This window comes from Notamacropus eugenii, chromosome 4 (genome assembly GCF_028372415.1).
Source record: "Notamacropus eugenii isolate mMacEug1 chromosome 4, mMacEug1.pri_v2, whole genome shotgun sequence".
Lineage (NCBI taxonomy): Eukaryota > Metazoa > Chordata > Mammalia > Diprotodontia > Macropodidae > Notamacropus > Notamacropus eugenii.
Window position 1 is genome coordinate 61,599,842 of NC_092875.1, and position 26,322 is coordinate 61,626,163.

The window sequence follows — 26,322 nt, forward strand, 5'->3', positions numbered from 1 at the left end:
GAAGAGGAAGAGGAGGAGAAGCAGTTCAGACCGAGAGTCACAAGGAGGGGTCTGCCACTCCAGTCCCTGCCTGATCTGGAGTTCTAATCCAGAGCCCAGAAACCCTCCTGACCCCAACACACACTAGCCCAGGCCTCCCACAGAGTTCAAGGAGGATGGATGAATCATTTCACTTGGTAGAGGGAACTCTTCCACTCTGATGTCAGTAACTCAGTTGTAGAGATTTAGCCAAGTACTTCCTCCAGTCCTGTAATACAGGGATGGTGAAGGGATCTTACTGAGGGGAAAATTTCCTCTATCAATGCATGCTATCACTGGCAACTAACCATCCTAGAGGTGCTTAGAGCAGCTGGGGACTTGTCCAGGATCACATGACTAGGAGGCACCGGGGCAGGACCCTAACTTAGAACTGGCTCTTTATGCACTATAAAATAGCAGTAACAATGCCCAGAACTTGGGGCTCTACGGTTCACCAAGTACTTTATAAATATGATCTCACTGGTTCTTTACAATAACCCCAGGAGGTAGGCATCATTATTCTAATTTTATACACAAGGAAATTAAGGCAGACAGAGGCAAAGTGACTTGCCCAAGGTCAACAACCTAGGAAGTGTCTGAGGTTGGATTTGAACTCGGGTCTTTCTAACTCCAGACCCCACACTATCCAATTTGTCATCCAGCTGCTCACTTTGCTAAAATTGTGGCTGAGCTGGGGAGTAGGAGCGTTATTACCTCCATTTTACAAATGAGGAAAATGGCAGTGATTCAGAAGTTCAGTGACCTGTCTGAGGTCAAGCAGCTAGTATGCACAGAAGCCAGTATTAGAACACAGCACTCTGGAGTCTAAGGCTTTTTCTAACACACTGTGTTGCCTTTAGGAGAAATTTAGCAATTTGTTCTCTCTAGCCACAAAAAAACAAAGAAGAAATGGGCACAGAAAAAGCATGGGAGAAAATGTGCATACCCTTGGATCCAGCAATACCGTTTCCAGGGCTGTATCCCCAAGAGATCATAAAAATGGGAAAGGGACCCACATGTAAAAAAATCTTTATAGCAGCTCTTTTTGTGGTAGCCAAGAACTGGAAATCAAGGGGATGCCCATCAACTGGGGAATGGCTAAATAAACTGTCGTATATGAATATAATGGAATACTATTGTGCTATAAGAAATGATGAACAGGAAGACTTCAGAGAGGCCTGGAAAGACTTATATGAACTGATGCTGAGCGAAAGGAACAGAACCAGGAGAACTTTGTACACAGTAACAACTATAGTGTGCAACGAATTTTTCTGGTAGACTTAGTACTTCATTGCAATGCAAGGACTTAAATAATTCCCAATGGTCTCTTAAGGCAAAATGTCTTGCACATCCAGAGAAAGAACTATGGAATTCGATTGCAGAATGAAGATCATTTTCTTTTGTGTTATGTTTTGGTTTGTTTTATGATTTCTCCCATTCATTTTAATTCTACGTAACATGACTAAGGTGAAAATGTATTTAAAATGTATGTGTAGAACCTCTATAAAATTGTATGTCATCTTAGGGAGGGAGTGGGGAGGTAGGGGGCAAGGGGGGGAGGGAGGGGAAAGATTTAAGATATATGGAAGGGATTATAGAACACTGAAAACAAAATAATAATAAAAAAAGAAAAAGTATGGGAGCAGATGCTTGGGGGAACAGGATAAAACAGGGGAGATGCCCTCCACAGGAGAGGGCTGGGTGAAGAGTGGCTGTCCAGAGGCCCCAGGCAGCTGCCTGCCAGGCCTGTCTCTTCCTTGGCACTCACCCTTCTCAATGGCAAGGCAGCCAAACTTCATCTCTCTGCAGCAGATTCCCACGGAGAGCAGGCCCTGCTTCATCTCTGCAGAGACAGGGGGAAGAGGATGAGCACCAGCTCTTCATCTCCCCCTGCCCTTGAGGGGTATGCTGAGGCACCTCCACCAGAGCCAAACATGTCCCATGACACACCTCAATCTTGATGCCTCTTGTGGAGAGGCCTGTCCTTTCCTCTCCAAGGCTTAGCCTCAAAGTCTGTCTTTTCCAGGAAGTCTTCCTTGACCATGACCTGAGTCTACCTAGGCCAGAACCGAGGCCAGACCTCAGTACTTCCAGTGTCCCTGATGTTCCCAGGCTGGGGCACCCCCCCCCCCCCCCCCCCCCCCACTGAGGCTGCCATCTCCTTCATGCTTCACTTAGGAGCCAGCCTTCTGGGACTCAGCCTCTCTGTCCTCGACCAGGCTGGTCCTTGGACACCTGGCTTGTCATCAGACCCTTACCTAAGCCTGGGTTTAATAGTCACAGTCCCTGGGGAACTCAGGGTCACCTCCACATCACAGGTGGCAGCAGAGGGGTATGGCTGCGGTGTGATTTAAAAAAATAGAAACAAAAGCCAACCACCTGTAGTCCCTTTTAGTTTCTCTCTCAATATATATACTGCCTATCCGGCTGAGCTATGCCACCGGAGGACTGAGACCTGGTCTTGGCGTGCTTATTCTCTTCCCACACTGGGCCTGATACAAGGTCCCAGATGTAGCAGGCCCAGGTGACTGGGATCTCCTAAGAGGTCTACTCACCTCCACGCTGTCCCCACCCCAGTGCCTTTTCCCTACACTGCCAGACTGAGCTTTTAACAAGACTGTCTTGGATAGAGGGGAGGGTGTTTCTTTCATAGCTCACAACCCAACTAAGGGCTGGCCGATGGCCGTCCACAGTTGTCATGCTTAGCAAATCACTCCCTATGTGGCCATTTTGGGGATGGGGCCCTCTGAACTTAGACAGTCATGTTACCAATTCTCAGGGACTTGTAGGACCTCCCAAGTCATGATCAAGTTCCTGTGCCTGACCTTCAAGGACCTCCTACCTTTCCAGCCTTATATATACTACTGCCCACTAGATATACTATACTTCAAATCAACTAGATGAGTCTCTGCCTTCATGATTTGGGCTTTCTTGCCTCCAAGTCTTTGTTTAGGCAAGTCCCTGTGCCTCAAATGTCCTTCCCTTTCTTTTGCCCGTCAATCAAATAACCGGCATTTATGAAGCCCCTACTAGGTGCCAAGTACAGTGCTGGGAGATGCAAAGACAAGAGTCCCTATCTTCATTCCATTGAATGATTCTTATTTGAGAGTCTCATATTTGCTTGGGGGCCTCTCGTGGAACTTTCTGTCCCATCCTTCTCTAATGCACTTCTGATATGGATCAGAGATATCGGTCTGGACCATGGAAGGTGGAGACAGTCACAGGCTCAGAGCTAGAAAGGGCCTCCTTAGAAACCATCTTGTGTAAGCTCCTTATTTCACAGGTGAGAAAATTGAGGGCAAAAAGATGAAACCATGTGCCCAAGGCCCCACGAGTTGTGGGAGGTGACGTCAGGGATGCTAGTTCAGATTTATAGTTCCAACCAGAGCCCTTGTCCCGCACCGGGCTGCTCCGCTCAGCTCCAGAGGGTCAGATGAGGAAAAATGGGGAGAAGCGGCAGAGGCAAATAGAGACAAACTGATGAACTTGAAAATAACAAATGATAATAATGATGGCTAGCACTCACATAGTGCTTCAGGGTTTATAAAGCACTTTACAAATACTGTCTCTCTTGATCCTCACAACAAACCCTGAGAGGGAGGTGGTGTTGTTATCCCCATTTTACAGATGAGGAAACTGAGGCAGACAGAAGTTTGGTGAGCAGCCCAGGGTCACCGAGCTCCTAAGTGTCTGCAGGAGGGTTTAAACTCAGGTCTTCCTGTTTCCAGGGCCAGCACTCTGTGCACTACGGCGCCACCTAGTGCCTGATATAAGGAAATCCTCTTAACAAATGGAGCTATTCCACAGCTAGTAGTGGATTTCTCCCTCACTGGAGGTCACCCCTTGGTGAAGGTTCTATGAGGATGAGGGCTACACCTTGGCTAATTGTTCTTTCCAAGCACGGTTCTCTGCATGCAGCAGCCACTCCATAAATGTTACTGGGTGAGCTGAATAAACGCTGCTCCTTGGTGGTGGTGATGATGATGGTGGCGGTGGGGATGATGATGATGATGGCGGTGGTGGTGGTGATGTTGGTAATGGTGATGATGGTGACAGCGGAGCCCTCTGCCCAGGAAAGGGGATAGAGGAACTCACAGCTCCTGAGGGCTGCCCCAGCCTAGTACCTTTGTCTTTCCTGAGGATGCTAAGCACCCAGATACTTTTCCAGATGCTAAGCTTCTTATCTAGTCTCCCATCACTCTGGGAGTCCCTCCTCTTGAAAGGCAGGACTTTCACAAGGATTGGCTGTCCCCATCTCCAGTCCCTTAACTCAAGGCTCACCTCGAAAGAAGGCAGCATCTCCTCCCGGATAGTGCTTGGGCAGGGGGACCTTGTTCTCAGACTGGTTCAAGATGGCGGACAGGACTCTGTCCAGGGCTCTGGCTCCATACTGTAAAGAGATGGTATCAGTCAGGCGCTGGCCCTGGGACAGCTCTCACAGTCCAATGGAAGGCAGAAGGGAAGGGGGCTTCAGATAGATTGGGGCTCAGCTCAAGGCTGGGTCAGGAAGGGTCAGTCCAGGCCCATGTTTATGTAACTTCATGATTTTACAAAGCACATTTTGTTTGTTCAACAACTCTGGGGCGGGGGGGGGGGGGGGGGGGGGGAGGGAAGGGGGGGAGGAGAGAGAACTATAAATATGAACTATTTTATTGATGAAGAAAACAAGGCTCTGGGGTGAAATGTTTTCAAGGTCAGATCTGAAGCTGGCACCTGGATGTAACTGCCAGTTTCATGCTCTTCCCAAGACACCTTCAGCCTATGCCACAGAAGCCTGGGCCACCACCTACACCTCCCTTTCAAGCCCCCTGCCATGATGATGCCCAATTGCTGGGGCACGAGTTACCTTGTTCTCAAAGTTATACTTGCTGAGGTCCCTGGATTCAGTGGCTCTTCTGTCCCCGTGGGTCAAGGCACCCTGTGGGAGAGAGTGGGAGAGCTGTTTGCAAAGAGAGCCTTCTTCTGCAGGGTTATGGGAGGATGGAAGGAAGCCAAACCTAGTCAGGAAGTCAATAAACTCTTGGTTAAGGATCATGGAATTTTATCTAGAGAAGAGGCTTTGGAGGCCCAGTGGTTGTGGTGACAAAGGAGGAGAGCACTGCTATGATTAACGGGCTTGGTCTGAGTCATGCTGGTCAGTTATCACAGTGTGAAATGGACCTGGAATCCAGCATCATGCCCAGTCACAAAGTGGACTAAATATGGCTGATCTAGCTGCATTTCAGGAAACTCATCAGCATCTTGGTAGCCCTGACTCCCCCTGCCAGGGTGACTGTGGGTAAGGGAAATGCTTTTGGGGGGAAGGGTCAGTGAGCTCACCCAGGCAATTGTGGAACACTTACTAGGCTTTCCAAACGTTTCGCAACAATGGAGGCAAATCTTCTCTCACCAGCAAGTTCTGAGATCAGGAAGACATACTCAGGAGCTGAGATCTGGTTCGATCGGTGTGTTCGACCTGTAAAGAAACAACCCCACAAAAGTTGGGGGTTAAGTATTCAGATGGGGAAGTGGCCCAGGTGGGGAAGCTGGCAATGGGGGGAGGGAGGCAAAAAACATCTGCTTGAAGGCAGGTCTGGGTGGGTTTTATCTCCCAAGAATTAGGGCATTACTCTGATGCTCTGCCAAGGGGAAAATTGAAGGAGGTAGATCAGGCAGAAAGCTACGCCTGCCCATCTCCACGTGAATGGTAATGCAGGTCTGTCTAAACCCCAGAGAGAGAAGCAGAGATAAAGTCTTGGGGAGGAGATTTGACCAGCTGGGCATTATACTTCTTATCAAAACCTCCTGTGGGTTCTTAACTGCCTCTGATCACCTCTCCTTTATCAGACTGCTGTCCCATGAGCACTCCAGGCTACTCTTTGACCCCAAGCCCACCATGGGCTCAGTGCAGTCCTGAGGCCTGGAATACCAGTCCTCATGCTCCTCATTCACTGACTGCTTCCTGACTCTCCTTTAAAACCCAACTCAAGTGACAGCTGCTCCATAAAGCCCTTCCTGACCCCTCTGGTGGTTGATGACTTTCTCCCAAAACCTCGTACACTGATCTGAGTTGGCAGAGATGTGGCATTATCTACACATAAAGAACCTTCCTCTGCTCTGAATACATGGGAGGTGCTGATCAATGTCTGCTGAATGAATGACTAAATTCATGGCTCATTTTGATTTTCCACACTTACACACAGCACTCTAGTGTCCGTCTCTCCTTCTCCCTTGCCAGCAATCCCCTTCCCCTTTCTCTCTGCCTCCTGTGATTCTGTCCATGTTTCTGTCATACCCCCATGACTACAGATTCTAGCAAAGGACCACTGAGACAATCTAGAGATGAGGTCCTCAGGGAAAGGCTGAAGAAAATAAGGTCTAGACAATTTAAGTGACTTGCCCAAAGACGCACAGGCAGTGTACATAAACAGTGGAGACAGAATGTGAATTTAGACCTCTCTCTTTTCTTTCTCTCCATCTTTCCGTTTCTTTTGGTCTGTTTGTCTCTGTATGTCTCTCTCTTTTTAACCAATTTATGATTATGTCCACAGTAAGACCAAAAGTAGCCTCTAGCAGGCTGTGAACTTCATGAGAGTAGAGACTCTCTCTTGGCTATATTGTGTCAAGTCCCCAGTCCTGAACCCCAGGCTCTGGACACTTAGTACCTACTGAAGAGAAGTCCTCTATCAGACTGCAGGGACTATGAGGTTGAGACTGTTTTATTTTAAATTGGTCTTTTCCTAAGTGCCAAGCATCGCATACAGTAGTTGCTTAATAAATGTCTGAACAAACGAATATGAGAAATGAGACAAGCAGGAAGGATCAAAGAAAATTCTGAGGTTTTTACCCTGAGTAACTGGGAAGAAGGGGAAAATGAGATGGGGGTAAATTTAGGGGGCAGATTACTTTCAGTTTGGGAAGTGCTAAGCCAAGGTCCCTTGCAACCAGAAATGAAGTTGGAAAAGTTGGAAATGCCCTCCCATCACTGGTAGGCCCCGGGGACACAGGGACCCTAAGAGGTATAAACCCCTCTCTACAGCACTCACCAAATTGCTGGATGGCCCGGTCGGCACTCCAGGGTAACTCGAGTGTCATGTGCACCCGGCGCCTCTGATTCTTCACCCGCCTGTCTGCTTGCAGAGAAATCCCAGAACTGGAGGCCTCTGAGATTATGGCGACAAGCTGAGGCAAAGGCAGAGAGGAGACATGAGAGGAGGCTCCCCGGGCCTGGCCAACCTAAACCACAGCACCACCATCGTATCTGATCCCAGAATCACCAGACGGCAGCGCCACACTGGCGAGAGGTGGTGTCTCCAAAAACGAGTGATCTGGGCTTTTTTGGCAGCGGAGGGCTGCCCCTCAGAGAGACCTGAGGTGAGGCGAGTTTTAATCCAGGCCAAGTCAGCTGCTCTGCATCTCATGTCCACTGTTCAGCCTGCCCACTAGGGTCACAGTAACACAAGTCAGCGTCCACTTCATAGTGATAAATCATTAGAGATCACAGGAACGACTGCTGAAGGGGACTTCGCAAAATCTCAGCATTCTAAGGAATCTCAGAAACCATAAAGTCCAGTTTACACCTGACCAAGAATCTCCCAAACAGCTAATGGCAAATGATCATCTAGACCAGCGCTCACTAGGGGTCACCAATTAGGGCCCAGGGGCTAAGTCTGACCCCAGCATCTGTTTTTTGTGTGGCCAGTGGTTTTTACATTTTTAAATGTGATAAAACTTTATTTTAAAATATAAAAGTCATTCTTAGATGTTGTCCAAAGCAGGTGGCAGGCCTGATACAGTCCCCAGGCCTTGGTCGCCAGCCCCTGCTCTGGCCTTGGTTCAAAGCCTTCTGGGTGAAGGGGATATCCCTCCTTTGCAGGTGGCCCATCTCATGTCTAGTTCTTAACACTGAGACTAAATCTATCTGTCTCTGCCCTGTTCTTTCTTCCACAGGACAGATGTTCAAATGCTTGTGGATGGTTACATTGTGTTCCCTCAGGCCTCTCTTCTGCAAGAAAAGCCCTCCGCTGGCATGACTCCAAGGCCCTTCCCTCTCCTAGTCTCAGAACTCTGGAAGCTCTCTGGTGTATCCACGTCATCCTTCACCACGTCCAAGCCTGAGCGTGCCTTCTAGATGGAGTCGGGTCAGAAGCCTATGGCCAAAGACCCTATCCGCTCCCTGGTCATCATATTGTGAATCCATACAGAGCTGGTGGAACACTCAGATGCTCAGTTCTTTTTCTGAACTACTGTCTTGGCCTGCTTCCCCTATTCTGTACTAGGGAAGCTGAATTTTCACATTTATTCCTGTTAAACTTCACTTCATTAGACTTGGCCCAATAGTCTACCCACTGAGCTGTGAGCCTAAATGAACCATCCAAAGCTTTAGCTTATCCTGCTTAGCTTTGGGTTACTTTTAAATTTCATGAGCATGAAGTCTCTTTTCACAAGTCACAGATTGAGGGCTGGAAGACACCTGGGAGACACTGAATCATGAGTCACTGCTCTTTGGATCCTGCCATCGAGCCAGTCCTGATACACGCACTCTACATTTTCCCAAATGCTTCATAAGAATACCATGAAAAGGGCTGAGTGGCCAATCCAGCTCCCCAGGCCTGCCATCAAGAATGAAGGAATCATTTGCTAAACAAATGATTCTCAAGTAGCTGAGTGGTTTCGTGGTAGGAGCTGGCCCTAGTCAGAAGTACTGGCCCAGCTACTCCCTTCTCGGTGCCACAGTTTGCTCATCTGTAAAATGGGGATGCTAGCAACTTCTCCGCTGACTCTCCTCTGAGACTCACATAAAGCGAGTGCTCTGTAAGTATAAAGAAAGGTCCTACACATACCCAAGTAGTTGTGTTAGTATAAAAAATGGGACAGAGAGGGGACCCACTGACTGGGGAATGACTGCAGAAACAGCAGGGGGTGGATGTAAAGGGCTATTGTACTGACAGAAATGACAAATATGAGGAATTCAGAAAAACCTGGGAAGACACAATACACATAATGCCTACGATAACATAAAGAAAAACACTCAACAGCAGCAGAATTCAGATCATCCACAATATCTCAGATGATGAAACAGGATTCCTCTTCTCAGTTAGAGAGGCGATGGCCTATGGGAGCAGAGTGCTAGCTGCATTTTCTATCAGCTGCAGTTGCTGTACTGTGTGTATTGCTGAATGCTTTTTTATGAAAGGCTTCTAGGAAAAGTAACAGGGGTATAAAACCCTCTAAGTATCAATGAACTAATAACAAAAAAAAGAAAATGTGGAGGGGGCGAATGGGGGGGAGATGAAAGCAGTTAATTCCATGGGACCTCTGAGCCAGCACGATGATTCAAGGATGGAAAAATCCCTTGAAATTCTTTCTTGTACCCAGGGCTGAAGGGTGGGAGTGACTGGGAGGTAACACCTGGAGTGATCGAACAATGGGATGGACTGACTTGAGGTATCAGGGGTCTTTAAACAGAAGTGGAATGACCACTTGAGACACTGAAAAATGCCAGCCTAGGAGCCTTCTCCAGTCTCTTCTAGCTCTGAGATTCCAGCAGGTTCAAAGAGTTTCAGAGCTGGAAGAAGTATCTAGGATGATGTCGTCCAGCCCATACCTATCACTGCCAGCAAGAGAAAACTCAGTACTTCCTGAGGCAGTCCAATCAGTGATAATTATCAGGAAGGCTTTTCCTTATCTCAAGCCTGTATTTGCCTCCTTATGACCTCCGGGGCTAAGGACCAACTCACCTTCTCTCCACTCATGAAACGTTCCTTCTCCTTCAGGTTCACGTGGTCAATGGAAAGGCCCTGTTCAGCGCGTGACTCAAAAGTGACTGTCCCATCTGGTCTGGACACAACTCGGCCTTTCCTTCCAGTCATCTGTATACAGGGGGAGGGAAGAGACTGTTGGCAAGAATGGACATCTACATGGAGTGCTCAAGGGGAAGGAAGAGGTCCTAAAAAGGATAACTACCTCTAATATCATTTGGCACTTACAAAATGCTTTCCTCATCACAAGCCTGGGCTATATACAGGTTATATAAGTATCATTATAGAGGAGAAATCTGAGGCTTAGAAAAAAGGTGCCTTTGGGGGTACCTCCAATTTTGATTTCTTGGAGTGGTGGTGGCCCATGATTCACATCCATTTAGTAAGAGAGACGCAGGAAGGTGTAGTGGACAGAGCACTGGACTTGGCGTCGAGAAAGTCTGAATTTGAATCCCATCTCTGAAACTTACTGGCTGTTGGACCTGGGCAAGGTCTTCCTGTATGTGGGCCTCAGTTGTGAAATGCTGGGCTTGAGGGAAGCAGGAATCCCCTCCTCTGTCTCTGATCTATCTATGCATGCCTGGCTTCTGTGTCAGGGAACATCAAGGGGCCACCTGGTCACTGGATACACCACCCCACGTCCCAGATGCTGGCAGCCTGCTGGTTACTTCTAACCCAGTTCTAAAGCTAGTAGGCTCCTTGGCCCTTGGCAGTGCTAGCCTACGATGTGTGCATGAATGGATCTGTTTTATAGGGTCTTTCTGCATCCACATGCGTGGAGAGTGAGGCCGAGCTCTTCTGAGGGAGCAACTACCTCACTCAAAAGGCCCTGCAGCCAGAATGGCAGAGAGGATAGTGCCAGACACAGGCGGCAGGCCTGGATTCAGGCTCTGCCTCTGTGAAAACCAACTGTATGACCCTGAGAGAACTTACTCAGGCCCTCAGCATTCTGGGCCCCTCTCTGAGAGGGGAGGATGCCACCTGTCTTTATCTGGTAGGGGAAGTTCTTCACAGGAGTTGCTGAAGTCAAGGGCCTGGCCAGTCATTAAATCAGTAAACCAAACGACAGGGCCTCTGAGATCCCCTCGGGCCCTAAATTCTATGTTTGTATAAACCCCAGCAGATTGTCATTTTCACTCTTACTGCCGAGAGGAGGAGGCAGAGCTGCAAGGAAAAATCCACTTCTGCAGCATGCTCATTGGGAAATACTGCCCAGGCCTTCAATTGGCATTCATAGGCTACCAGGACACTCAGGAGGAAACCCAGACCCCAGAGGCAGGGTCGTGTGGGTCTTGTCCTAAGCTTTCTTTGCCCCCCAACACAACATGCACAGGTACATCAAGCTCCTTGGAGCCTCTGCTCCTCTCCAGGCTCACCTAAGGCCATGACTGACCAGCAGGTGGCACCAGCCAGCTTAAAGGCCTGCCAAGGACCTGGTAGTCTAAACCCCAGAAGGTTAGGGAGCCTGCTCTGCTTTGCAGGGGTCACTCTTCCTATTGCTTAACCCAAGCAGCCCACTTTAGAAGTGATATGGACAATGCAGGGCGCATTTAAGAAGCTGCAGGCAGAAGGGAGGCTCCGGAGGTAGGGCTGAAGGAGTCTGCATTGTTCTGCCCAAAGAAGGGAAGACCTGGAGAGTCTATGACAGGATCTGAAAAGCTGCCATCACCAAGAGGAAGCAAGCCCAGGAGCACTGGGGGAGGGCAGGGAGCCAGACATGGGCTTAATCCAAGGAAGGCTTCCTAACTGAGCTGCCCAAACGTGGGGATGGGCTAACTCAAGAGGTGCCCATGCCATTCGTAGTCTCTGCCAAGTTCAGGAAAGTCTGCTTGACTTTAACCTGTCCCTTCAGAATCCACTTGTGAGGTTCAGGGAACCCTGGATGGCTAACAAGGTACCTGCCTGGTGACCCAGGAGCAGAACTTAGGCCTGCCTAAGCTAGCCCTATGGAAAAGATCCCAGAGGATGGCTGGTTCATAGGTCACTGCTATCAGGAACCTGGGCATAACAGGTTCTTCCCTCCCATCTAGACAGGATGGGGCAGGGGGCAGAACTAGCACTTAAGAAAATGGTGGCACAGGCCCCAAGGCCTCCAGCTTTACTCATTGAGTCATGTAATGAATACCAATGGGTAAAAGTCAGCTCTGGGCAGTCTAGCACATGTCCCTTTCTCTCGTGTCATCACTAAGGCTACTTAAAACCTTCAATAGGGCCTCTTCCCCAGGTTGGAGCCTGGCAAGGGATCCCCTATGCAAGAGGCCTGCCACTAACTTTGCTGGAGATGTGGCCTGAGCGTGTGGAGTATGCCAGGTCTGGCTGACGAGACACTTACCTCCGCTACGTGCTCAGGGCCTCCAAACTTGTGGATGAGTTCATCCAGGGTATTGAGAGGTAGATCTCTGCCCAGTGCTCTGACTTTGGCCAAAAGGTCCTGTTTCAGTTTCTCGACTTTCTCTAGCACCCCAGGGCCGTGGATATCCCTCTGGGATCCATAATAGTGCAAAGGACCTGGAAGAGATACATGTAAAAAGCCAGAATGAGTAGGGCTGGTGATGAGGGGTAAGGAGCCTGGAGGAGGGAAGACTCATGGGGGATGTGATCACTGCCCCCAAATACTCAAAAAGCTGTCATAATTCATATGATTTAGCCGTAGAAGAGTCCTAAAAGATCATCTAATCCAACCCCCTCATTTTACAGATGAGAAAACTTAGGCCAAGAGATGTCAAATGACTTGCCCAAGGTCACAAAGCTAGTAATAGCATCAAAGCTGGGACTTAAAGCCTCATCTCTGACTCCAAATCCAGGGCTTTCTTCCAAGTTGTATCCATGAGAAAGCCCCAGATTGCGGAATCAGAACCAATGGGAGGAAGCTATAAGAAGACAGGCTTTGGCTCACCATCAGGAAACACATCCTTCTTAGGATGCAATGGGAGGGACTAACTTCCATGGCAGCAGTTGGACAGGGTGGGCCGACAGAAGCTGAATGACCACTCAAGGAGTAGTGGGGACTCATGCTTGCGGGAGGGGGGGAAGCAAGATGCCTTCTGCACTCTTTGTGACTCTAGGAAAGGGAGGTCATTCAGGTACAGGACCTGAAGCTTCGAGGAAGACTTTTTTCCCTTCTGGGCTACATGAGAACCATCCAACCAGATAGGGGATCTCCTTTGTATGCAACACACTGCTGTATAAGATACCCTCCTTGCCCTTCAAGACAAACTGGCTGGGGAGTTAAGACACCTCCACCAACCACAGAGGTGAGAAGGCTTTTACCAGAAGCAAACTGAAGAGACAAGGATTCCTGGGAGAGGAAAGGACTGAGCTGGGTCTTAAAAGAGCTGGGCAGGTCAAGGAAAATGTGAAGACTAATAATAGAGCTGGAGGGCTTTTCTATAGCATTCTGTGGTTTACAAGGTGTCCTCTTCACAACTATTCACTCAAAGCTACAAGCCCAGTTGTTCTCCATGGGCACAGACAGTCCTAAGAGCATCTGGCCTAGGACCAGACTAGGATCATAACCTAACCTGCCCAGCAGGGAAAGGACTCATACCTACATTCACCACTTATGTGCAAGGGATCAAAGACCTTCAGAGTCAAAGGGACCTTAGAGGTCACTAAGCCTAACTTCCTTAGTTTACAAAGAAGGAAACCGAGTCTGGCACAAAGTCATACAGCTAATAAGACCTAGGCTTCAAAGACAGGTCTCTCGACTTCCGCTCCCTGGGATTCAAGGGAAGGATCAGAAATACTGACAGGTCACACAGAGGGCCAAAAGCCCCTGCCTCCGGGCAGTCAGAACACGGCCCTCTTCCCTCATCGCCAAAGCACTACCTCTGTCGTCTGAAGAGGGGTTGTCGATGATGACGACATCATCGTCGATGAGGGACTCCGGGGAAGAGTTGAAGTCACTATCGAGTCCAAGGTCGGAGTCCGTGCTGCTGTCGTCACTGATCTTGATGACCCCTGGGAACTCACACGCCATCTTGGGCAGCTTGGTGGGCCGGCCTTTGGGTTTCCCTGCAGAAGGAGCATTGAGGGAGGGGCTCACTAGGGGGAGGGTGGGCACTCTGGCCAGCGGGCAGGGCAGGCACAGATGCAGACAGAGGAGAAGTCACCAGAAAGCCAAGGGTTCCCCAAATCAAACAAAGGTCAGAGAGACCAAAGCAGTGAGGGTTCCCTCCAAAAAGAGGAGCAGGAAACAGAGAAAGAAAGATGTGCCCCATTGATGCTGCTACACGTGGGGTGGCCACTGCCCTCCCTGTGCCTGTCCTTGTGGCCCAGTGACACAGGAGGAGTGACTGCAGGCCTATGCTGTCCCTCGGTATCCCTGAGAGCATCTCTCCAGAGAAAGTGTCCCTGGTGACAGGTGCCCTGGCTAACTTATGATCCAGGGGATTGTAGATGGCAGGCATGTGGCTTTAATATCTGTGTCAGTTCCTGGGGGAAAGTGGGCTGTTTGGGAATGTACAGCTAGGGCGTCTCTTCTCGCTGGCTCCTGACCCCTCCCTTGTGTATAGATAGAGGACCCACAGAGTTAAGGTCTAGTGGGCAGGAAATAAGCTGAAATGCCACAGGTTGGGACAAGAAACCAGAATCTTACCTTGCACAGAAGCCAGGGTAAAGGGCAGGAGGGGGAGTGATAAAATAAATAGGACTGAGCCCTGCCTCCTCCTGCCCCTAGCAAACAGACCAGAACAGGCATATCCCAACTGTGGGCAGGGACTCCAGCAGGGCTCCCAAGCCTCTTATTTCTGGGTTTGGCTTTGGGAATTCAGATCAGAACCAGGTTAGGAGCCAAGAAGGAAAATCCATTCCATGACTTGACCCTAAGGCCTAAATGGAAGGTGCCAGTCTGACCCCCTCTAGGCGTTTCCTAGGGACCTCTAGTTAGTTCATAAAAGAGCAAACCCAGAGCTGCTGGGCAGTGGGAGCCTCTTGGGAATATGAAGGGTATCCTGGGGGAATGACTTTGCAAGGGAGGAAATGTACTTGGATGTGTAGATTCTGGAGAGTCTGATTCCCCAATAGGGACTGTGCTCTCCCAACAAAGCAGTCACATAAGCTTAAGGTCACTGATATCTATATCAGAAGGGTCAAATTGAGTCCTGGAGAAGGGATGGCCAGGCCAGGCCAGGCCCAGGTAGGGGGAAGAAAGGGTGGGGGGAATTCTAGCCCCTCCCTCCTCTGATGGGTGCTCTAGCCTAGCACCTGGCTCAGGCAGGTCCAGCCCCCTTGGGGTTAGAGGGAAGGGGAAGAGGAGAGGAGGCTATGGCAGGTTGAGGATGGAGAGATAGGTGCTTGGGCATAGAACAAAAAAAGGCTTCTCTGGCAGGCGAGGTAAGGACAGGAAAGCAGGAGGGGAAGGGGGAATCAGAAGGTAGGGAGGCTCCATATCTTGGTGAGTGCTGGAGGATGGTTTCACAAAGGAAAGTCGGCCAAAATCAAGAGGAGAAAGCAGCAGAAGCATGGCAAGGAGGTGGGGTGGAGGCGGGGAGGGATGAGGGAAGGGGGAAGGGGCAGGGACATGTCAAGAAAGGCAGAGGTGGTTGGGAGACAGCAAACAAGCCACAGTCGCTGGGCAGGAGGTCAGAGTTGGCTGGGGAACGGGGTCTTACGTTTTCTTTTAATGCCAGTTCCTTTGTCTCTCTTTCTTTTGGTTGAAGGAAAGTGCTTCTGAATTAGTGATAGAAAGACGCCTCTGAAAGTAAGATGCACAGTTTATTCTCGCTGGTGGCAGCAGGAACATCTTCTCATTAGAAGGTAGAGACAAACTCACTGAAGCATTTCTCAGTGTGAAAAGGGGAGGGATTCTGCCTTCTGCAGCTTGCACATTGACCGTCAGTGAGTCCAAACAATGAGATGTTAGTAAGTATTGTAGGAAAGGGACCTGATTACTTCAATGGACCCTGAGTAACTCTCTCTGATTAGGGGTGGGTGGTGGGTGAGGGGTACATCTGTTATAGCTAAAGTCCCAATTCCTGCTAGTGTTTGTCTGTGAAGGAACAAACTGAAAAAGACACCAGTGCCATCACTAAACACAAGACCCAAATGAGGGCCAGTTAAGGGGCAACAGTTGTGGGTTTGTTCTCTGAAAGAGGGAACAGTAATTGGGTTGGGTCTGTGGCCTCTGCAGGGAGCAACAGAAAAAAGTGAATGAGCTAACCAAGGGTTAATCAGGAACCCAAGGGTTCGAGTGAGACAGAGCCCTGCCGAAAAGTAGGAGAAAGACATTAGGATTTCCTGAGCAGAGACTGTGGTGATGCCATTACAACACATGGAGAATGCCAGAGAATCCTGGGATTTCAGATCCCTCGTGGAAGAGAGGTCTTTTGGGGGATGGGTGGCAGAGCAAATGATATTTAAGGCAAGTACTTGTGAGGGGCTCCATGCTTGGCAGAACACACCAGAAACATACACAAACACACCCACACACACGCACACAATGGGCAGGAGGTGTCTAACGAATGATAATAAAAAAAATTAATGATCATAGCTCACATTTCTCAATGATCAAGTTTTACTTTAAAAGGTGCTTTTCTCACAACAACTTGGGAAGTTTTATAGATGTGCGAATTGAAGCTAAGAGAATTAACTGACTTGTCTATGGTCCTATGCAGGACTTGAACCCAAGGCTTTTGACACTAAGTCTAGAATTCTTTCTACTGCCTTTCACAAGAAGAGAGTCTTGGGGGGTGGTTTTGGATGAGGAGTACCTGCCTGGGTTTGGCTGCTGAAAGGGCATCTTTTGTGACTTCTCCATGGGATAGAAGGCCAGAGGTGGTTTAGTACTCCATTGGCCTCATGGGAGATATGTTAGAAGTGATGAGTTCGTGTGTCCACCAAATGGAAGACACTTCACTCTGATTTCAGGGAGAGGACTGTTTGCTTTCAAAGTAACAAAGGAAGGAGGACAAAACATGGGCAGGGTCATGGAATGGGGCCCAGATGGGAACTCAGGAAGGTGAAAAGGAGACAAGGTGTTAGGGGCAAACAAAGGAGCAAACCCTTCAATGCAGGATTGTCTGGAGCAAGAGCCCTGGTGGGGAGATGAGAAGGCATGGAAGGATGTGGGGAAAAGCGGCTGCTGAGACTTTGGTTTGGACTTTCTGCTGGGACAGGGTCGGGAGGGAGGGCTTCTGAGATCATGGGTGCTAAGGGGGAACCACGGAGTTAACCTTCAGAGGAAAGAGGTTATATGGAGGTTAAGCATTCCAGAAGCAACTGAAGCATTTGGGCTTAAAAATTTAGGGAGTAATCTCCTTCACCTGACTCTGGGCAAGAAAGAGCTCTCCCTCAATACCTACATGATGAGCTGGTCACTGAGCAGCAGGTCAGGATCCTGCCCCTTCCTGTACCTGGTGTGGGCTGCCCCAAGCCTGGTGTAGGAGTCTGAGAAGTCGGAACCGGCAGAAGAGCCACTCTCACCAGAAAAGCCCCTTGCACTTTCACATGACATGCAGTCTGGGCCCTCTTGGAACAAATTACTACCCACCTCACTCCCTGAATCCATACACACTCACCCTTCTCTACATTCTGAGCTCAGATAGTCTGCAATGAAACTCAAAGCAAAATTAGGGTGCCATGGCCCAGCCGGCATTCAGTGAAAAATTTGCCTGGCAGAAGGAGGGGTGGAAAAGGTGTCAGCACTGGCATATGGTAAGACAAGTCAACTAGACTCAGACAGACTCAGTAACACAGTGAGCATTCTAAGAGTGCCCCACTCAACAGTTGAGAGGGGAGGGAGAAGGGACTAGGGGAAATGTGATCCTGTGACCTAACAAAACAGACAGACTCCAAACTAAGTGGTGATAGCTAGTTAGATGCCAGCAGGGAGGGAGGATCACATAGATTTAGGGACCACAGAATGGTAGAGCTAAAAGGAGGGAGGAGAAGGAAGTGTGGAAGAAACACAGAGCCAGGAGACCTGGGCTCCTCCTCTGGGGCTCAGCCACTCCCTTGCTCCTCCTCTGTGGCGTGGTGCCTTCATAAGGAAACCAGGTAAGACAGGTATTTCTAGCAGGGTGCAACTATCAAGCAGGAGGGCATCTGGCACTGATAGGATCATAATGAGGGCACCAGTCTCCTCTTCCTAATCAAAATGAAGGGCTTAGAAATGGAATGATTTCTAAGGTCGATTCCAATTCTTAACATTCTGTAGCATTCTAAGATTCATTCAGCTCAACCCCTTCATTTTGCAGGTAGAAAGATCAAAGATCTAAATGAGAGGGGACTTGCTCAAGGTCCCACAGTGAGTGAGGAGCAGAGCAGGCCCAAGGGACCATTCATATCATTACTAAACTTCTCCTCTCAGTGCCTGTTATTTCTAGCGAGAGGGGCAGCATAGCACACGGGCAAAGCCTTATGTTTGGAATCAGAAGCCCAGATGTGAATACTGGCACAACGCCTCATTAGCTGGAAGATCCTGGATGACTCATTTTTTCCTTTCTGGGTCTAAGTTTCCTCATTTGTAAAATGAGGGGTTGGATTCAAGTTCTAAACTGTGATCTATACGTATTGTTGGACTGTAAGGTCCCCGAGGGCAGGGACTGTCTGTTGTCCCTTTTCGTATCTCCAGCATTTAGCACAGAGCCTGGCACATAGAAGGTGCCTGATAAAGTTTATTGGTCGGTGGATTGATTATTTAACTACTTGAATTAGCAGGAGCAGATGACAATTCTTCTCCAGTCCTGCTGGTCACATTCCTCCAGCCCTGAATGTCCCCACTCAGCCCTAAGATGAAAGCTCATTTCCTTTGGTCCACTATGGGAGCCTCTTGGCTTTGGGAAAAGGGATTCTGGTTGCAATGGGTACACTGGATAAGTCACACAGAGCCCCCAGACTGAGGCTGGGGAAGGGAGACAGACTGAGATATGCCATTTACAGAGAATGCTGGTGGTTGTGGAATCTATTGGGCTGGTTCTACGCAGGCTTCCCCAGAGCAAAGCCTGCTATCTGCTTTGGTACTGGGGAGGTATAACCTGGAAGGTCATGCCCATGTGCATGGGGGAAGTCTGGCCCAGCACCTCACCCGGATATCAGCTTAGTTACCAACATTCACATGGGTAGCTAAAACTTGAACACAGCTCCTGTGGAGCACAGAATTAGCTCGGTGATTTGTTCCCATCTTGTACATTAAGCACATTCTGTATCTATAAGAGGGATGGGACTCAGAATGGCAGCTCCCCAAGCCTGGGGCGGCAGGGGGTAGCGGGGAGGCCTGTAGAGGAAACACTCTAGCTCCCACTCACTTGCTCAGGGCAGCTCTCCCTGGTCTGGGGGCATTTGCTGTCTCCTCCTCCTTCGCCCTCTACAGTGCCCAAGAGCTCATACTCACTCTGCGGCAGAGACAAAGCAGTTCAAGTGTCCGTCATTCTCATCCAGGACCTCCCGGGTGCGAGCTTCTCCTGTAGACTGCAGTCCAATGACGACACACTGTGCAGGGAAGGGAGTGTGTGAGCTAGATGGTATGGAACATCAGGGGCAGCCCAGGCCAGGCTGTGCCAGAGCTGGAGGCCCCTACAAAACTGCTAACAAGCAGTTATCCAGGCTCCACTTAGGGATGGCTGCCTCGAGCCACTACAGCCTGTCAAGAGCTGCCACGAGGACCTTCCTGTCCCCCAACAGTAATAATGATGACAACTAACATTGTATGGTCCTTGGATTTACACAGCACTCTCCTCACAATGAGCTTTGGAGAAGTGAGAGAATAAATGTGCTCATTTTACAGGTGAGGAAGCAGAGGCTGAAGCAGGCTAAGTGACGGAGCCAGTGCTCACAGGCAGCAGTATCGGGGACCTCAGGATCACTAAGGTCTCCTCCTGACTCAGCCTCCTCCTTCTATGAGGCCATTCCCGTCCTGACAGGGAGAAACTGAAGCCCTCCTGCTGCCTTGCACAGATAAGGCAAGATGACATCGAAGGGCCCAATGGCTCTGCAGCCTCGAGCACAGGACATCCAAGCAGACAAGCTCAGATTCCTGGGTACTCGCTTCTCCCTTCACTCATGCTCTGCTTTATTATTCACCATGGCTGACGTGCCCCTGATGCTTGCAGGTCTCTCTGGCAGAGTACAGGCTTGGGTGGTGGGGGTAGGATCCTATACCAGCGTGGAAATGCTCGCTAGAGCTAAGAAGTTTGGTCATCGGAGGATGGGTTTTCCAGCCACATAAGGTTCATGAGGAAATCTACTAAAGATCTAATGGTTCCTGCTTATGTGTACTTTTCTCTTTATTTACTTAGTAAAACTGCTTTTAATCCACATTCGAGCATTTCAGACTCTAAAGGGAAGGAGGTTTTTCACTCCTTGCTTAGGCCAGAAGCCTGGGATGCCCCAGAGAGGGACAGGTGGCAGGAGAGAGTGAGCTGACTGGGCCAGTGGAGATGGAGCTCGTCTATTCTGGAGGATGCTGACCTCACAGAGGTTTGGCCTGGGTCTCAAGTAGGTACCACCTTCTCCTTTGGGGCTATTTCTTTAAAAAGGTCTGTCCATATCAGTGTGTGAGGGGACAGAAACAACACAATATTTATAGATGGAAAACCTGAACTTTGCTATTTATTACTTATGAGATCATGGGCAAGGGTCTTCTCCTGGTTTGGGCCTATTTCCCTATTGATCAAAAAAGCAAGGAGGGGTTAGCTTGGGTGCTGTCTACTGTCCCTGCAGCATCTGTGACCATACCTTGCCCTTTGCCAGCTCCTCTGTAGCAAGTTCAACCAAGCGACGGACTTTGGCAGCGATGCAGAGATATTTGAAGAACCGCTGATGGGCGGACCAGAACTGACCCCAGAGGGACTTGCGGGACTCCAGGCCAATCCACTCCGCTGCCCGCTGGAACACCATTAATGCCTCTGCCCACTGAAATGACACAGACAGAAAAGGTGGGACATGGCCTCTTGTTCTAACCACCTCAGACTGGCTTTTCTGCTATTTTAGCAGGAATTCCTTTGAAAGGCTCCTCACTGCTACCAACCAAAGCCCAGCCCCTTAGCTGCGCACTCAGGGAATTCCATGGTTTGGCACTGACCTGTTTTTGTGGCATGTCTTACCTTATATCACTTCGTTTACTTCCAGCACAATTAGATCACTAATTGTTCACTGCCCTCTGTGCTTTTGGACAGGCTGCCTCTTCCTCTGCCCCCACCATAACGGGAATCGATTTTCCCCTTTCTCATTTGATGAACTCAATTCAACAGACAAGTAGTAAGCACTAGATGTGCAAAAAAGCTAGCAGGGGAAACTGCAGTCTAGGAAGAACCACTGAAATCCTCCTCTGCCTTTGAATGCCAGCTTCAGAACTTGTCCAGGCCCTTTCCTGATCACCCGATCTTTCCTTCTGTCCATCTAGGTTGTTTGGATTTCTCCTTGATACTTGCAATGTAGGCTTTTCTGTGAAGGTCTTTGAGCCCCATCAAGTACAGGGACCAGGTCTGATGCTAACCTTTCCATCCCTAGCACATGGGCCCTGAATAAATAGGATCTTAATGCTTTTAATTGCTGCAGAGAAATGTATCCCACAAGGTCAGGGCAAACCCGTGGGGAAGGTGGTAGGACTCTGGGTCACCCAACTAGAGGGAAAATCAGATTTCATTAGCGGAGTTGAACAGCAAAGAAAGCAACCGGAGGAGGAAGATTAAGTGAAGGCTTTCCCTTTTGTGCCAAGGTGAGGAGAGCAGGGGAAGTCTGCACACACCAAGAAGGGATGGGAGAGAAAAAAGTCTTGCAAGGCTACTTCAGAGGAAATCAGTTTCAGTCTTATTTCGGAACAAGGAAAATTTCCTGGAGACAGCCAGGGATTTGGAGACATTAAGAGACTTGCTCAAAGGCCTTCTATCTCCATGACATTCATTCATTTGTGTCTGAACTAATTTTAAGTCAGAAAAATACATATACCCTTCTTTTTTAAAGAAAAAAAATCCACGCAATTCAGATGCCACAAAGAATTTACACTCTCCCATGCTACTCCATGAAGGCCTGTCTGTTGGGTGCTGAATTTCTCAGTTGTCTAAAGGCCCCACATGTTTAGATGTGAGAACAGATAGGTCACACATACACACCAAGCCTACCCTTCTTTCCTCATCTTGAGCTTCTTGGTGAGTGCGGTACAGAAGATAGCTCTAAATCTTGTTCTCATAACCTAGACCAATGTGGCCAGGGCAATCCCTGTATCAATAAAACTGGGAAAAGAAACATTTGTCCTTCACCATCTCACAGAATAAACCTGAGGATGTTGCAGCATGGTGTTGGACGGTGGATGTGGAACGAGAAGACAGGTTTCCAACTTTCCTTCTGCCTCTTACAACAGTATGACCTCAAGCAAGTCACTGCAATTCTATGGGCCTCAAGATGCTCATCTACAAATACAGGGGGTTAGTCTAGTCAGCCCTCCCGGCTCTGACCACATCAGCTATGTGGAAGGCAGACTGGTTTGCTGGGTGTCCCTCCAGGTTTTCAGTATGTAAGAAGCAGATAATTTCCCACCTCCTGAGGTTGTCAGCACCTTATAAATCTGTGAAGGCCTAAGGGAATGGGAGTGACTGTTATCTCAAACTCTGACAACTAACTCATCAGAAGCAAGGCCTGTATAAGGCTGAATGAGTACAGCAACTTCCAGAACATCTTTGCAGACTGGAAAGGTTTCCAGTATCTTGGGGGCAGTGACAAAGGAAGTGCCTGTCTCTGGAGCACCGGTGTTTTCAGAGATGGTCACCAGGAAGATGATCATGAAATTTTGAGCTACAGTGGCTCCTCTAGCCTGCCTCATTCACTAAGGCCTGGAGAGGTTGCCACCTACATGGGTGGAGGGCATGTGTATTCCTAACAACATTGTGGAGCCCGACAAGACAAATGGTCTCTTGGTAGCTGGTCAGCTCCATGCTTTGCTCTTTGGAACTCCATGTGCATGTCATGATAGAGTAGCCCCAGTCCAAAAAACCTGGGTTGTTCCTATTTAGCTATGGAATGAATATTTTAAAATAACTCTCTCAGAATTTGCTTCAGCTAATCCTAAAACAAGTCTGCTCGCCTAGAGCGAGAACACAGGGACAAGACACAGTGTGAGACCGCAGGGCCATTCCCAAGCCTCAGTGGGCCTGCACAACCTCAGGCAGCATCCACTGTCTACCCATCTGACAAGGTGCACGGCCAGTTCTGGGCTGTTTCGGTGCCATCTCTTTACCACCAGCAGAGGCCACAAGAGGACAGGTCCATCTTGTTCAGAGAGGGGGTCCCCGCCCTGGCTCACCAGTTGGGCTGCTCTGTTGTAGACACACTCGTATGACTTGTCGAGAGGGATCTCTTCTATCCGGAAGGTGACTCCGGAGAAGCTGAGCTGCCGGGCAATGTACATGCCACTCACTTTCATGTCCATTGCCACAATCTCCATGGCACCAACACCCCTGGCAAGGCAGAGGGGGAAGAGAATTGTAATTGCTTCTAAAGGCTGGGGCCCATCTCTAAAGAACAGTCCTAGGAAAGCTTGCTGTTGCTGGTTAGTGCCTGGGCATCCCTCCTGCTAATGGATACTATAGGGCACTAGCTTCTCCTCTCTGGGAACTCTCAATTCATGCCTCCCTGTTCCTGTGTTCTAAGAAAGCATGCAGGTCCAGCGTTCTAAGTCCTAAGACTCCTCCTGCCCAGCCTCTGATGGTGGAGCTAAGGGCCCTTTCAGACTTCCCACACTAGGCCCGAGATGGTTTCCTAGTACTGACATAAATGGCAATATCAAAGCCTGCAGGTTTTCCTGATTCCCCATTAGCAGTACAACAGATAACCCTCATGCCTAAGAGTGTTAATTCTTTGCATTGTCTCCATTAAACGTGAATCTAATACCCCTGGTGGTATGGAAAAAGAGGTGGAGGCTGCTTACCGCTTTTCAATGGCATGGAGGAACTCCTCAAAGGATCTGAAGGGGGTTCCTTTGCCCCAGATCCCCAGGCGGCTCATGTAAATCATATTTTTTGGCTCAGAGGCACCTATGGAGTCAGAAAGCTTCTGTTAGTGAATAGCCTTTCCCTCCATCTCAGTAAGAGAGCTGGGGAGTTTAGAGGGGCCAGGGACTTGGGCAAAATCTCTGGTGATCCTAAGCCTCACAAAAACCACCCCGAAGCATTTTCCAAACAGCAAGGGATAATAAGAGAGTGAGAGAAGCAAGAAGCTTCCAGCATGGCTGCTGATTTAAGAAGACCAATATCCAAAAAGCTATGGTTGTTTTTCTTACGTGGATATTTCTAGGGGGCAAAATCTCCCCTTCAGGGAGTACAGACTATGTGAAAGACTCCAGAGTGTCACCAAGTGAGGGCAAAATAGATGGCAAAGAGACAGCCAGGTAGACAGAGAGGGGCTTAGGAAGAGGAGGGACAACCTTCCAATGGCTGGAGCTGTCCATTGTCAGCTGTGTCTGAAACAGAAGACATTCCCAAGCAGAGTCCGGTAGAAGCTGGATAACTTTTTCCCACCAATGAGAGGTTAATGGATGGCTTCAGAGACTCTGATCTGAAGTCCTAACTGCTACCGGGTCACCTGGGCAAGTTATTTCACCTTTGTGGGACTCAATTTCCTCAACCGTGTCAAGGACAGGTTGAGTATGATTACCTGAGCTCCCTGTCAAGTCTAATGACCATTATATTCACTACTTAAGGCCATCACCAATAGGAATGCAGGACTCGCCTCCTTGGCTCACTCGCACATTTTCGTCACCAGGGGGCACCTGGTGCCCGTTCTCTCTGGCAATCAACTGTGAATGAAATTCTACAATTCTCACTGCTCTGCTGACACGACACTGTATTCACCTGAGAATTCACTGACTGAAGAAGTGAAACTCACAGGAGAAAAAGAAAAATCACAGACACATGAAAACAAGATCTCCCTACTTCTGCTCGTTGTCACAGCCACATGTGGCCCAGGAGGAAGACACTTGGGTCAGCTCCCTGTGTGGCCTTGGGCAAATTGCTTTTCACTTCCTCTGCCTCAATCTCCCATCTGTATAATGAGGCTGGACTAGATCCTTAGCCATTTTTTGTTTCATGGACCCCCTTCACAATCTGGTGCATAATTGAAGAAATGTCAAATTTCATTCTGAAGTCAGGGAAAATAAAGATGAATTTTTGTTTTCCCATAGAAGTTCATGAACCCCTTGAAATTTGTCCATGAAACCCCACACTAGATCATCACTGCTATGAGGCCCTTTCAGTGGTGAGGTTTGGGCTTCAGATGGAGTCCAAGGAAATAGTTCTGCTGACAAAGAAATTGGCTCCATCAGAAACAAGCCACAGTTTCCTTAGCTGGAAAAGGAGGCCTCCAAATACTCCACCTGCCTTCCTGCGGCTCCTGTGAGGATCCAATGAGATCATGGATATAAGAAGCACGAAAGGTCAATGGGACCATCGATGCCATCACATCTCGGCTTTTCCAAGATGGTGCAAGGTTATGTAACACTGATGAGGCTTATGTTATGGACCTGGTAAGGGACTCTATGGAGGACTGCAGCACCATTTTCACCAAGTGCAGAGATCCCTATCATCACAAAACTGGCTGACAGGGAATGACTTTCTTCTGTCTCTCAGCGTTGGTGTCACGTTCACAGGTAGTCATGTTCACGAAAATCAAGGTAGACTACAGGAGTGAGAAGCGACCTTCTGAATAAGGTAGTTCAGATGAGGAGTTGAGGTCCAGGAAGGGCAATGACTCGACCCAGGATCACACAGCAAGGAAGCAGAAGAGTCCAGACTCACCCCCAGAGTTTACAACCCTCATTCTAGTGCTCTAGAAATACTGCTGTGGCATTCAGTGTCACCAATGCTTCTATGCCTTTTCCCCATATATGGAGAATGGCGGAGGCACCCCCTGGCAAGGGAGGAAATGACAGGTGCCCACTTCCAGGCCTTCGTCTGGCTGTGCTTACCTGTGGCACTGGCATAGACAACCCTGGCGAGGGGCATCTTGTTCTGAAGGTCCAATACTGCTTTGCCCATTTTGGTAGAGCTGGCATTTTTGGCTTTGTGGCATTCGTCAAAAATTATCTGGAGGAGATGAGTCAAGGAGGCTCTGTGTAAAGGCTGAAAGTCATTCATTCATCCAAATGTTGGTTAAGCACCTAGGCACAGGCCTGTGCCTGGAGCCAGAACAGAAGCAAAGCCGATGGCACCAGCCCTCCCTGCCCTCAAGCAGCTGAAGTCTAGGAAGTAGGAGCAAAGGTACAGAAAGAAGGGAGACACTGCCCTAGAGGGAGGGGGACAGAAGCTCCTTGCTTCAGCCTTCCAGGCATCATTTTTGTTCTGTCCTTTCCAGTACTAGGATGACCTCTCCAGCTGTAACCATACAGCTGTCTGTAACTGCCTTTTCCTACCTTCACACTTTTGCTTAACCTGCTCCTTGTGCCTGATCCACCTGTTATACTTTAAACCCTGACTCAAATGCCATCTCCTGCAAGAAGTCTCTTCTGCAAGCCCCTCAATCTGTACTAGCATTTTTCTTACACAAATTTCATGCACTTACATATTACTGAGTACTTTATTTATCTATGTCTGTGCCATATTCCTCACCTAGCCTCTGACAGGTGGGCTCCTGCACA

At 48.9% G+C, this 26,322-nt stretch overlaps 1 protein-coding gene across 4 annotated transcripts in view; it reads right to left on the reverse strand.

The window, feature by feature from the left end:
• SBNO2 (strawberry notch homolog 2) overlaps positions 1–26,322 on the reverse strand; it is a 226,517-nt gene that overhangs the window by 8,653 nt on the left and 191,542 nt on the right. For all 4 annotated transcript variants that reach the window (XM_072601358.1, XM_072601357.1, XM_072601359.1 and 1 more), the window contains 14 exons: positions 25,654–25,771; positions 23,620–23,725; positions 22,996–23,149; positions 20,433–20,609; positions 19,090–19,187; positions 15,371–15,453; positions 13,587–13,772; positions 12,091–12,266; positions 9,738–9,869; positions 7,044–7,179; positions 5,361–5,473; positions 4,865–4,936; positions 4,300–4,408; positions 1,787–1,861 (listed from right to left, as the gene is read on the reverse strand). In XM_072601358.1, coding sequence (XP_072457459.1) covers positions 1,787–1,861; positions 4,300–4,408; positions 4,865–4,936; positions 5,361–5,473; positions 7,044–7,179; positions 9,738–9,869; positions 12,091–12,266; positions 13,587–13,772; positions 15,371–15,453; positions 19,090–19,187; positions 20,433–20,609; positions 22,996–23,149; positions 23,620–23,725; positions 25,654–25,771 — 1,735 coding nt within the window. The remainder of the gene's footprint in view (positions 1–1,786; positions 1,862–4,299; positions 4,409–4,864; positions 4,937–5,360; positions 5,474–7,043; positions 7,180–9,737; positions 9,870–12,090; positions 12,267–13,586; positions 13,773–15,370; positions 15,454–19,089; positions 19,188–20,432; positions 20,610–22,995; positions 23,150–23,619; positions 23,726–25,653; positions 25,772–26,322) is intronic.